General features: G+C 34.5%; 1 protein-coding gene across 9 annotated transcripts in view; it reads left to right on the forward strand.

Annotated features, from left to right (window-relative positions):
* Window positions 1-13,460, forward strand: part of AGFG1 (ArfGAP with FG repeats 1) — a 111,955-nt gene that overhangs the window by 10,276 nt on the left and 88,219 nt on the right. For all 9 annotated transcript variants that reach the window (XM_069104583.1, XM_069104584.1, XM_069104591.1 and 6 more), the window contains one exon: window positions 11,739-11,832. In XM_069104583.1, coding sequence (XP_068960684.1) covers window positions 11,739-11,832 — 94 coding nt within the window. The remainder of the gene's footprint in view (window positions 1-11,738; window positions 11,833-13,460) is intronic.

The raw sequence follows: 13,460 nt of genomic DNA on the forward strand, positions 1-13,460 counted from the left end.
TGATGGGCAAGTCATTGAAACTTTTAGCCTCCCAGGAAACTTTCTAAACTATTTATATACAGATTGTACTTCAGTAGAAGGCATCCCCCAACCTGCCCCCCCCCTCCCGTCTCTCCCCTTCCCTTCATGATATGACAGGTCCAAACCAAAGTAGAATATTATTTCAAGGCATATGCAGTTTAATCCTGGATTTTAGCAAAGCATTTAAAAAATGTTTCATTCTGTTTTGTGAAAAGGATGAAGAAGTGTGGACTTGATAATAAAATTAGATAGATTTTGAACAGGTAGAATTGCCATACCCAAAGAGTAATCATTAATGGTTCAGTGTCACCTTGGAAAGAAAGAAGTCTCTAGTGCCCAGGGATTTATTTCTAGCTTTGTGCAGTTTAATGTTTATTTTTTAAAAAATCAATAACAGATTAAAAAAACAATTAGTATGTCTGTCAGATTTTTAACGAACACAAAATTGGGAAGAATAGTAAACTTGTTGATAGCGAACAAGCTTTAGAAATAGTTTGATATTTGGGTATCTAATAAGAAAAAATAATAAATTTAATTGGAATAAGTATAAAGACTTACCTTTGAGTTTAAAAGAAGCTGTGTACAGTGCAGTGGAGATTCAGTCAGTAGTGTTTTATGACAGCTAGGATAGTCACTGAAGTTTTTGACTGTATGGATAATGACATACTCTCTAGGACTAGCTAGGTTGATAGTCTTGTTGTATATATACTCTGCCTCTGGGGTCAGACCGCATCTGGAATTTTGTTTTGTTAGCATCATATTTTAGGAGGGACAATGATAAACTAAATTGTATCCAGAAGAGGGCAAACAAGGTAATGAAGTTCCTAAATATCATGCTTTTCAGGAATGATGGGAAGGAACAAGGCATATTTAGCTTGGAGAAGAGAAAACATTATGAAGATATGAGAACACATCAGTCTTTAAGTTTTTGAAGGATTGGCCGATGAAAGAGGGATTTGCCTTGTCCTCAGAGGCCAGAACTAGGAAACATTAGGTACAACTTGTATTAAAGCAGATTTAGGCTTTCCATATTGAAAAACTTAATAATTAATACTACCCCATAGCGTTTCATTGAGGAACACCTCCAACATATTTCTGGATGAACCCTTGTGGGTTTTTTTTTTTTTTTGCTTTTTGAAGGGCATTTGGGGTTAAGTGACTTACCCAAAGTCACACCTGCAACATATTTCTGGGAGAACCCTTGTGGGTTTTTTTGTTTTGTTTTGTTGTTCTTTGGAGGGCAATTGGGGTTAAGTGACTTACCTAAAGTCACACAGCTAGTAAGTGTCAAGTATCTGAGGCCGGATTTGAATTCAGGTTCTCCTGACTCCAGGGCTGGAGCTCTATTCACTGCGCCACCTAGCCATCCCTACGGTACCTTGGGGATTTTTGAGAAGACTTGGGCAATAGTTGAACAGAATGAGTTCACAGGAATTATCCACTTTATTTAGATCACAAATATATCAAAGTAATAATATCTTAATGCCCCACTCCCATCACACACACCCACACCCACACACACACATCTTCTCCTTCTGATTGAATGTCTCTTCTAACAACCTCCATTTAAGGAGGACACCCCAGCTTTCTGTCTCATTTATCTCCAGACTGCTTAGGACTTCCTGGGGGGGTGTCTATCCTATGGGATACCCTTGTTTCTCCTCCCTGCCACCCCACCACATACACAGCCCTCTCTTTTTCAGTTAACTGGTGTAGCCTGTAAACCTGTTCTTCCTGTGAACAATAGTTTTTAAATGAAGGAAATGGCCAAATTTCAGTTAGAGATTAGTGAAAATAAAGGTGTATTTTTTTTTTTGTACTATCTAAGCTCACATACAGATGCCAGGTAAAGAACCCTTGTCTTAGAAGTAATTTAAGATCTCTTTTAGCACTCATTTTATGATTTGGAGTTAACAAAAGCATACATAGATGGGGAGGGGAAACCATTATATGAATATTTTTTTTGAAATGGAAAATAAAACTTTTATATAAGATACAGATCAAATGAACTAATATGTCAAACACTTAGCAAACCTTAAAGCTCCATATAATTGTTAATATACTTTTAATTTGGAAATGTAGTTTATTGTTACATAATTGTAGAAAGAGGCAGCCTGGGGATAGTGGTTGGAGAGCTGGCCTTGGAATCAGGTTCAAGACCTGCCTTCTGGATACAAACTGTAAAAAGAAGGAAAATTATAAGAACGTTGGCAGTTTTCTTAGAATGTTTATTTAACACAGTAAGCTTAATTAACCCTTCTGGATTTAATATCTTCTGCTGTTCTTGGGAAGTGTAGTTATATCAATTTTGGAAAGTGTCAGTATTATGCTTTTTAGCTGTGCTTATTCAGATTTTTTTATCTGTTATTTTTAAACCTCAATTTTAACTTTCTAATAGCTGTAGCATCTTAGCATTTTCCCTTATCCTTTAAAAGACTACCATTTTGATAACTTATTAAAGGAATCTCCCACCTACTCTAGATTTCAAGTGTGTAATTTATATATGCAACACATTTGTATTTAACATAGGTGTTGAATCCTCCATTAAAGTCCTCCTCTGATGTCTCATCTTGGCATGGAGATGACCTAGACTTCTTAAAGTTTATTCCAGAAAGATGCAGACTCTTGCAGGTTATACTTTTGAGTACAGATTAAAGCCTTTGAGTCCACATCGAAATGATAAAACCTATCTCTTGTCAAAAGACTAGGCCAGTGTAATTTTTGGAGAGGGTCACTGCCAGGTTGATTAGAGGGTGATGCATGTTACATTAACCCTAAAAGATCATATACTAAGTCATAAGGGTGGTAGTATAGCAACCTGTATTAAGGAGGGACCTCTCACATTGACAAAGTATATATTAAATGTCTAGGTTTAGTTTAAACTGGAGTGTTGAATTAACTTCAGTATTTGTCGTTATGTATTATCAATCTTAAGGAAATAACCACATACTTTAACTGTTTTGTAAAGTTTTTTTTTTTTTGACCAACTTATTTCTTCATAGGACATAAATGATTGATAAAATAATAAATGGAATAGGCTTACTGTTTTACCTAGCACAAATTGTTATTTTATTTACAAGGCTGTTACAGAAATATTTTAAAGAGTAGATTACTACCGACTATATGGAATGAATCACATTTGTTCCATAGTTGTACCTGATGGTAGTAGCTAATCCTGAAGCTTGTAGGGGTTTTCATGTATCTTATGGTTCAGTATTTTATTTTTTTCATTCTATTGGTAGAAAACCTTGAAAGTTTTTAAAACAAATTAACCAGCAGACATTCTTTAAGATTACTTGTTTGCAAAAATGTCATTGCTGATGTTACTGAGTCAAAGTAACTTGTTAGCTTTTTTACTCAGTATTTGTAATATGTACATTGGGTTCTAGAATTTAGGGTGTTGCTTAAATATTTGCAACTGTCAAACTAGTGTGGTTTTTTTTTTTGCCCAGCAGTTTTCACTTGATACTTGTGAATGTATCATGTACATTACATTGTGAATGTAATGTAATCGCAGTTAAAATGCTTTATAAACACTTCATATGATGGCAGAACTGGGCCTAAGCCAAAAAAAAAAAAAAGGATGGGGGGGAATGTTATGTTCTTTCAGGAATATGTATTCTTGATTGTTTATTTTAATTACCAAGAAGAAGTTTCTGATCCAATAATAAATATTAGTTGAGAAGAATAGTAATGTAAGTGATTTCTTTGGGCTGCTATTACTAAATGTTGTGGTAGATGTTAACACAAATTTTGGGAAGGTGGTATAAAATAATAAGGTTTAAAAAATGTTTAATTGTGTAACTGTTGGAAGTCTTTGGCATTTTCATTTCAATAAATTTTACAGTCATATCATACCATATCCCTCACTGTCACATTTTCCAGATGGAAAAATGCACATTGGGAACAAATAGCCAATCTATATTCTGTTGTAGTACAGAGGAGGAGTGTGGAAATGGGGAAGAGAACCAGCATTTATTTATTAAGTGCTTACCCTATATTTGCCAGATTCATTGCTAAGTGCTTTAAAAATACTATTTCTTTTGATCCTCCCAGCAAAACTGGGAAGTAGATGCTGTTATCCCCATTTTGCAGTTAAGGATATAGAGGTAAACAGAGGTTAAAGTGACTTATGCAGGGTTGCAATGTTAATAAAATAAGCAAGCAGCTGAGACCAAATTTTAGCTTAGGTCTTTCTGATTCCAGTCCTAGCACTCTATCCACTGTGCCACCTGTCTGCCCTGTTATTAGTCTTTTAAATAATTTTGACACTTGGGAGAAAGTTTTTAACAAATAACAGACTCTAAGAAGGATGAGGACTCTAAAGGGAGTTTGTTCTGATTTGACTGACTAGGGAAACAGATTAGTGTGCTTTATGAAAAGGGAAAGGAGGAGATTGGGAAAGTTGAAGAATACATGCTTGCTAGTAAATCCCATATATGTAAAGAAATCCTTTGTAGATTTTCAGTTAATCTTATTTCCCTTTCTATATCAATGTATTAAGATTAGGAATAGTGGCGATAACATTCACCTTACCCCTAAATGGGAGAAGATAAGATAGTCAGTTGTAACTTTGAGTCTGAGGAGGAGATGACTCATCTGGGTCATCTCCAATCATCCTGATGAATATCTGGTCACTGGACCCATATGGCTCTGGAGGAGAAAGTGAGGCTGGTGACCCTGCACAGCCCTAATGACTCGTGATGTTTGAGGTTGTTTTCTTGAGGCACTAGAAGCTGTGGAAATAATACTGTATTTTTCAAGAGCTAAATTAGTTTAAAATAGCTATTTAAATTTTAAAAGACCAGGCTTGAGGTACTGAGGCATGTAGCAAACTGGACAAAGCTGTTTTTGCCTGGCTTTTAGAAAAAGGTTCAAAAGGGAAGGACTGAAATTGGCATCTGTTGAAATTTAGTACAGAAAAATTAATCTGACTGGTAATGATAGTGTCCTTCTTTTCTCACACCTGCTGGGAAAACTACCACATTTACCTAGGATTTGAATTTATCTTCTTTAGGCTTTGTTTAATATTGAAGGCTGTGTGTGGTATTAAATGTGTTTCTTGTAGTTTGAATGATTCCTTTTGAAAGGTACTATGCTTTTACTAGGTAACTTCATGAAACTCATTAAAGCATGTCTCTGTAAGATAAGAATTTCTGGTTATAGCTATATTGATAGGCCAGTGGTTGAGAGTGTTAGAAAGGGGAGTTGAACAAGGATGTTAGATTGGCCCCCAAAATACATACCTTCAAGAAATCTTTGTGCCTGTGATTCAGGCCAGTTTCACTTGCTGTACACTAGGGTAAAATAACTACTTTTGTACTAGGAATCAAATTCTCTCATAAATAAGTTTGTTTCATTTAAATTTTGGTATAACAAATCCTTAACTAGTTCTTTTTTAAGGGAAAATAAATATAATATAATAAAAATAAGAAGAGTTTAGAAAGTATATATAAAAAATTAAATAAAACAATTTTATGTGGACCATTAAGGACATTTATTTTTTAGAAACTTAGTGTAAAATGTTTGTATTCTTAGTATCTTCCATTCGTGGCCTTCTTAGGAACTGTGAAACCTAAATGAGTATAAATATAACAGAATTGTGATCAGTTGTGGGTGACACATTTTACAAAGGCCATGATAGCTGAAAAGCATCTAGAAGACAACAACCAGGATAGTGTAATGAAGGGCTTTGGGTTCTTGCCATATGAAAATTGTTTGAAGGAACTGGGAATATTTATTCTGGAAAAAGCAGTAAGTATGTGTAGGAGACACACACAGACACACAGCATGATGACTGTCTTCACAAATTTGAAGGAGTGTATTTAGAAGAGGAATTGGACTTCTGCTTGATCCCAGAGGACAGAATTAGGAATAGTGGGTGGAAGTTGCAAAGAAAACAAATTTAAGATTGATTTAAGGAAAAAATTGACAGACCTGTTCAAAAGTAAAATGAGCAATAGTAGCTTCTCCTTTACTGGAGACCTTCAAGTAATCCTTTTTGATATACCCTGGATAAAATGTCTCCTAAGTACTCTACTGAAGTATCTTTTAACTAATGATACCTTGTGTTTATATAGTGCTTTTAAACTTTGTCAAGAGTTAAAAGTAAATGTACCACATGCCATTTTATGTTCATAATGACTCTGGAGGTAATGTAGGAGGTAATGCTGGAAACCAAGACCAGAGAATTGTGATTTAAGGGAATATTCTCCAGTACTCAAAGGAGGTGTGATCTCATGAATTTATAAGCTCTCTCCAGTGATTCAGGGGTCCACCTAAAGTATCTGGCTTTCCTCAATTTCTGCTGACATCTTCAGGGTACCATCAGAGAATTATGCCTGTGTACCTGTCATCCTTTGCCCTGTACCATCCATTTCTTCCTGTCGTACATTTTCATGATGACATCTTTTACTCTCTTCTTTGAAATCCCTCATTGGTTATGTGTTACTGTCTGCTTTTACCCACATAAGCCTTTACATCACCCTTTCTATGTTATTCATTTTAGTTCTTTGAAGACCACTGGGAGAATGTTGGTATTAAAAATTGGATATCATTGAAGGAGCTTTTCTGTTTCCCACTGGTCATTCAACCACTTTCCTTTTTCTTGTTTAATTCCAAGGCCCAACTTCCACCTCTTTATTATCTGTGTGTGTGTGTGTGTGTGTGTGTGTGTGTGCGTGCGCCTGTACCCATACCCACTGATGAACAAGTTTTATATGTTGTCCATTCAAATGCATGTCTTAATGTACATAGTAGATACTCTATCCAGTTGGTATTTCCTGTGGAGATGGTCAGGACTATCTCTTTTTTTTTTTAATTTGTTTGTTTACTTTTAGTTTATAAGATTCAATTCCACAATTCCTTGAGTTTCACATTTGGTCCCCCTCCCCCCCCTGCCATGGCGGCATACAGTCAAGTATAGGATCTGTAAATACTTTCACATTATACATTAGTCAGGTTATAAAGACAGATTGTATCAGATGGAATGAAAAATGGTAAAGAGGACATAAAACCAAATAAGAGAAGGAAAAAGATCAGGTATTTTGCTTCCATCTGGATATAAACTCAGTTCTTTCTCTGGATGTAGACATCTCTCTCCATCATGAGTCTTTTGGGATTGACTTATATCACTGCATTTCTGAGAAGAGTCCAGTCTATCAAAGTTGGTCATCACACACATGTTGTGTCTGTAATTGTGTATAAATTTCTCCTGGTTCTACTCTTCTCACTCAGCATCAGTTCGTATAAGCCTCTCCAGGTGAATATAAAGTCCATCTGCTCCTTGTTTCTTATAGCATAATAGTATTCCATAACATGCATATACCACAACTTGTTCAGCCATTCCCCAATTGATGGGCACCCCCTTAATTTCCAATTCTTTGCCACCACAAAAAGAGCTGCTATAAACATTTTTGTACATATGGGTCTTCCTCCCACTTCTATGATCTCTTTGGGATATAACCCTAGGAGTGGTATTGCTGGGTCAAAGGATATGAAATTATTTGTAGCCCTTTGGACATAATTCCAGATTGCTCTCCAGAAAGGCTGGATCAGTTCACAACTCCACCAGCAATGCATTAGCATCCTCTCCAACATTTGTCATTTTCCTGTTTTGTCATCTTACCCAATCTGACTGGTGAGATGTGGTACCTTGTCTTGATTTGCATTTCTCTAATCAATAGTGATTTAGAGCATTTCTTCATGTGCTTATAGATATCTTTAATTTCTTTCTCTGAAAACTGCCTGTTCATATCCTTTGACCATTTATCAATTGGGGAATGATTTGTATTCTTATAGATTTGACTCAATTTCCTGTATGTTTTAGAAATGAGTCCTTTGTCAGAGACATAGGTTGTAAAAATTCCCAGTTTCCCACCTCCCTCTTAATCTTGGTTACATTGGCTTTGTTTGTACAGAAGCTTTTCAATTTCATATAGTCAAAATTATCCATTTTACAATTTATAATGTTCTTGTTTAGTCATAAAGTCTTTCCCTCTCCACAGATCTGACAGGGAAACTATTCCTTGTTTTATGAGACTGCTTACAGTATCAACCTTTATACCTAGATCATGTACCCATTTAGACTTGATTTTGGTATATGGTGTTAGGTAATGGTCTATGCCCAGTTTCTGCCATACTATATTCCAGTTTTCCCAGAAGTTTTTGTCAAATAGTGAGTTCTTATCCCAAAAACTGGGATCTTGGGGTTTATCAAACAATAGATTACTATAGTCGTTGATTTCTGAATCTCGTGTGCCTAATCTATTCCATTGATCCACTCCTCTATTCCTCAGCCAGTACCAAGTAGTTTTGATGACTGCTGCTTTATAATACAGATTGAAATCTGGTATAGCTAGTCCACCTTCCCTAACATTTCTTTTCATTAATTCCTTTGATATTCTGGACCGTTTATTCTTCCAAAAGAATTTTGTTACTGTTTTTTTCTAGCTCTATAAAGTAGTTTTTTGGTAAATTAATTTGTATGGCACTAAATATATAATTTAATTTAGGTAAAATTGTCATTTTTATTATATTAGCTCTCCCCAGCCATGAGCAATTGATATTTTTCCAATTAGTTAGATCTGACTTTGTGTGAAAAGTGTTTTGTAGTTGTGGTCATATAGGTCTTGGGATTGTTTTCGCAGGTAGATTCCCAAATATTTTATAATGTCTACAGTAACTTTAAATGGGATTTCTCTTTCTATCTCTTGCTGTCATTGGAAATATATAGGAATGCCGAGGATTTATGTGGGTTTATTTTATATCCTGCAACTTTGCCAAATTTATTTATTGTCTCAAGTAGTTTTTTACTTGATTCTCTAGGATTCTCTACGTATATCATCATATCATCTGCAAAGAGTGATAGCTTGGTCTCTTCTTTGCCTAATTTGATTCCTTATTGCTGGAAGTTTGGGGATCTGAAACATTTATAAATATTACAACATTTTCTACCTCTTAAGCTGATGCTAAATGGCTGAAACTGCTAGGTTCTTTGGGAATAGGAAGACTTGCTTTGTTCTGCATCTTTATGCAAACTGTGAGATTTCATCAAACTTCTCTACTCCTAACAGTGAATTTTAGAATGATCTAAGATTTGTGATCTTAGCTGAATTTTAAATCTTTCTAAAACCTTAATCATTAAGCTTAGATTGTTTAAAAATTCACAAGTAGTGCCTGAATCACTACTCAAGTATTATTTAGACCATGATGTTTTTCTTTATTCTGAATTCTTTAGTTTGTTAGTATAATTATACCCCCCCATTAAGTTTTATAATGGGACATGTTCTATTTTATATAAATTATAATTTTTTGAACGAGGAAGGGCCCTTACAGATCATTTTAATTCATGACTCATATTTTACACATAAAGTCTTTCAGAGTTGGGAATTTCTTTATTTCTGTAAATGCCACTAAAACCTTTTTACTAAGTGGGTCAGTTTTGTGAGTTGAGAGATGTGATATTTGGACTACCAAGCTCAAACCAGGATCTTTCTAATTTAAGATTGCATAGAAAACTTTGGATTACATAAATTAATTCTGTGGCTTTACATAAATTACTTATTTGGGTCTTGCTTTTATCCTGTAACAGGATACTTTACCAATTCATACAGGTACTGTCGGGGCACAGATGAGAGAATATATGTGAAAGTGTTTTGGAAATCGAATTGTAGCAGGACTGTCTCTAAATCTGACAACTCCATTTGAAGTAGAGAGGTTGAACTAGATAAAGTGGGAAGGGAATTTAGAGATAAACATTTTATTAATGTATTAATCAATTTTAGAGATAAACATTTTATTGATGTATTAATCAATTAAAAGATTGTGCCTCTTTTTAGGCATTTGTGGGGAGGAGACAGTCACCTGCAGGGCTCCAGACTGCCTTCTCTCCCAGGATGGCCCACTCTTTTCAAATGATTTCAGTTTTCCCTAAGCCTTCCTTAAGAAATCCTTCTGGACTCTTTCTAAGGATCTTCTTGTCTCTTTTTCCCAGCCACTAGGAAATAGAAACAACGCGTCCTTTACCTCACATGTTGCTAGCCAGCCACATTAAAGAGTGCTTGGTCAGAGAACTGGGAACATGGTCCCAGCAGACTTGGAATCAGAGGGGACAGGCTGAATTGTGGATCTGTCGTTTACACCTGGTGTGTGTCCATGGCAGGGTCACTTCACCTTAGTTTTCTTGTACTAGGAATAGGAAGTCTTTGAGCTTTAAGTTGTGTGGTCCTTCCCTTCCATAAAATGTCTGGGGAAGGTCAGGCTTAGGCATGGGGGAGAGCATGAGTGATACATTGGGAGAGGCTTGGGAGTTTGAGTAGCTTTCCAAATTATTCCTTTGTGGTAATTATGGCTTTACCTTTTTGAATCTCAGGGATTTTTTGTGCTCTTAGGAGAGAAATTCCCATATTCATTTTGTGCAGATCCGTTCTGTGTCACCTTCACTATTTTGGACAAATCATTGTCACCACCACCTTTCCTTAGCATGAATAATTGAAAGCTAACTTTAATGTATACCCACCTGAATGTTAAGAATCTACTCTAGAGCCTGGAATTTGCCAAAATGTAATTTTGAAGTTATTTTAGAGGGGAATTTTGCATAGATTATTTCGGTGTTCTTTTTGTCAGTTTTTAATTTTGTGGGCAATGTAGATTCTTCTAATATTGTTTTGGATGAGATTTTCATAAATTGTTGATATTATTACTAGGTGATAGTTTTCATTTCTGTTGTATAATATGCTTGAACCTGATATATGAAGTACTTCTGAAGACCATCTTGTATATTAAATATTCTTGTTTAAGATTTCATGATTTTTGGACATTTTTAGTAGGTCTTTTTTTGGTTAATTTTTATAGAATGTAGAAATTAGCACAAATGATCTCTTAATTTCCTTTAAGCTGCAAAATTCTGATTCTTATGTCCTTATATAAAAATAGGAGCCACTTTTTAAAATACTCATAACTACATGCCTAATATCATATATGACTCTTTAGAAAGATACCAAAATATTGAAAGTGTCTAATGCTTTTGTAAAATATAATCTTCGAATTATTATTTTTTTAATTTAAAAAGCAGTTAAGCTTTAAAAGCATTAGTAGTATGGTACAGTGGTCTGGGCCTGGAGTTTGAAACACCAGAGTTCAAATTGAGGTTCAGACACTTAACTAGCTATGTAACCCTGGACAAATCACTTAGCTTCTCAATTCACTCATCTGTAAAATGGGGATAATAATAGCACTTGCCTCCCAGGGTTGTTGTAAGAATCAAATGAGAAAATAATTGTAAAACACTGGCACACAGGAAGCTCTATCTAAATGTTAGCCATTTATCATCATCATCATTATTATCACTATTATTAAAATACAATTAGTAATAGTATTTTGAATAAAGTTTCTATATTACAGATTTCTGAAGGTCATTCAGTTTAGATTCATGATACTCATTCTGTAAACTTGCCCTTGTATAGAGATTGTGTGAATTATGTAATTTAAAGTAATGTTGGAATAAAAGAATTGTGCTAATTTAAGCATAAATTTAACCATAAGGTACTTTATAAGGTATTATGTTTATGTGTAGTTTAAATATGTGGTATTTAAGGTTATGAATATTAGAAATACAGGGCATTTTGCCATAGTAAACTAACTACATAGCTAGTATCTTGCATATAGTAGGCAATGTATGTGTTTCTTAAAAAATGTTTAAACATTTTATTTTTTAGGCGAGGTTTAAATCCACCACATAGGGTGAAGTCCATCTCTATGACGACATTCACACAACAGGAAATTGAATTTCTCCAAAAACATGGAAATGAGGTAAGTGTTTTTAAAATTGTTAGTTGTTTTATTGCCAACTTTTATTTGGCTTAAATAAGATAGTTGGTAAATATCACTTTCCATAATGAGTTCTTTTTTATTTAAAAATGATTTTAAAATTTATTAGAAAGTACATAAATAAGTATAATTCAGAGCATCTGAGATCTTATATATAAACACTATGCCTAAAACATTGATAAATATATATATATATGTTACATTTGGTACTTTAAGTTTTAATTCCTAGAAAGACTTTTGAAGAGATTTTTCTTTTGGAGTATCTGTCTTTGTTTTAAAAGCTAAAAATAGGAAGAGAGGAAACTTTATATATTAAAAAAAATGTTTTTTTTGGTATTCCTTTAATAAGGTTCACTTATTTCCTCTTACTTCCCCTCTTTTCCCCTCCACTGTAAAAAGGTTTTTCTTGCCTCTTTTATGTGAGATAATTTGCCCCATTTTACCTTTCCCTTTTTCTCAGTACATTCCTCTCTCACCTTTTAATTTTATTTTTTTAGATATCATCCCTTTATATTCAACTCACCCAATCCTTCTAACTACCTTAATAATGAGAAGGGTCTTATGAGATATAACTGTCATCTTTCCATATAGGAATGTAAGCAGTTTAATTTTAATAAGTCCCTTATGATTTTTCTTTCCTGTTTACCTTTTCATGCTTCTCTTGAGTCTTGTATTTGAAAGTAAGATTTTCTATTTAATTCTGATCTTTTCTCAAGAATGCATGAAATTCCTCTATCTCACTGAGCATCCATTTTTTCCCCCTCATGGATTATACTCAGTTTTGCTGGATAGGTGATTCTTGGTTTTAATCCTGGTTCCTTTGACCTCTGGAATATCATATTTCAAGCCTTCTGATCCCTTAATGTAGAAGCTGTTGAATCTTGTCCTGATTGTGTTTCCACAATATTTGAATTGTTTCTGGCTACTTGCAATATTTTATCCTTAACCTGGGAACTCTGGAATTTGGCTGTAATATTTCTAGGAGTTTTCATTTTGGGATCTCTTTCAGGAGGTGATCAGTGGATTCTTTCAGTTTCTATTTTGCCATCTGGTTCTGGAATATCAGGCCAGTTTTCCTTGATAATTTCTTGAAAGGCTCTTTTTTTTTTATTATGACTTTCAGGTAGTCCAATAATTTTTAAATTATCTCTCCTAGATCTGTTTTCCAGGTCAGTTGTTTTTCCAGTGAGATATTTCACATTTCTATTTTTTCATTCTTTTGGTTCTGTTTTATAATTTCTTGATTTCTCATAGAGTCATTAGCTCCTATTTGCTCCACATTAATTTTTAAGGAATTGTTTTCTTTACTGACTCTTTCCATGTGACCAATTCTGCTTTTTAAGGCATTCTTCTCATCATTGACTTTATGAACCTCTTTTTTTTTTCTTTGCTTTATGGAGGGCAATTGGAGTTAAGTGACTTGCCCAAGGTCACACAGCTAGTTAAGTGTTAAGTGTCTGAGGCCAGATTTGAACTCAGGTCCTCCTGCCTCTAGGGCCAGTACTCTATTCACTGTGCCACCTAACCGTCCCCTTATGTACCTCTTTTGTCATTTGATCTAGTCTATTTTTTTTTTTTGCTTTTTGGAGAGCACTTGAGGTTAAGTGACT

This window comes from Petaurus breviceps, unplaced genomic scaffold (assembly GCF_028583685.1).
Source record: "Petaurus breviceps papuanus isolate PSGF00001 unplaced genomic scaffold, PetGlider_PUasm1.0 688, whole genome shotgun sequence".
NCBI lineage: Eukaryota > Metazoa > Chordata > Mammalia > Diprotodontia > Petauridae > Petaurus > Petaurus breviceps.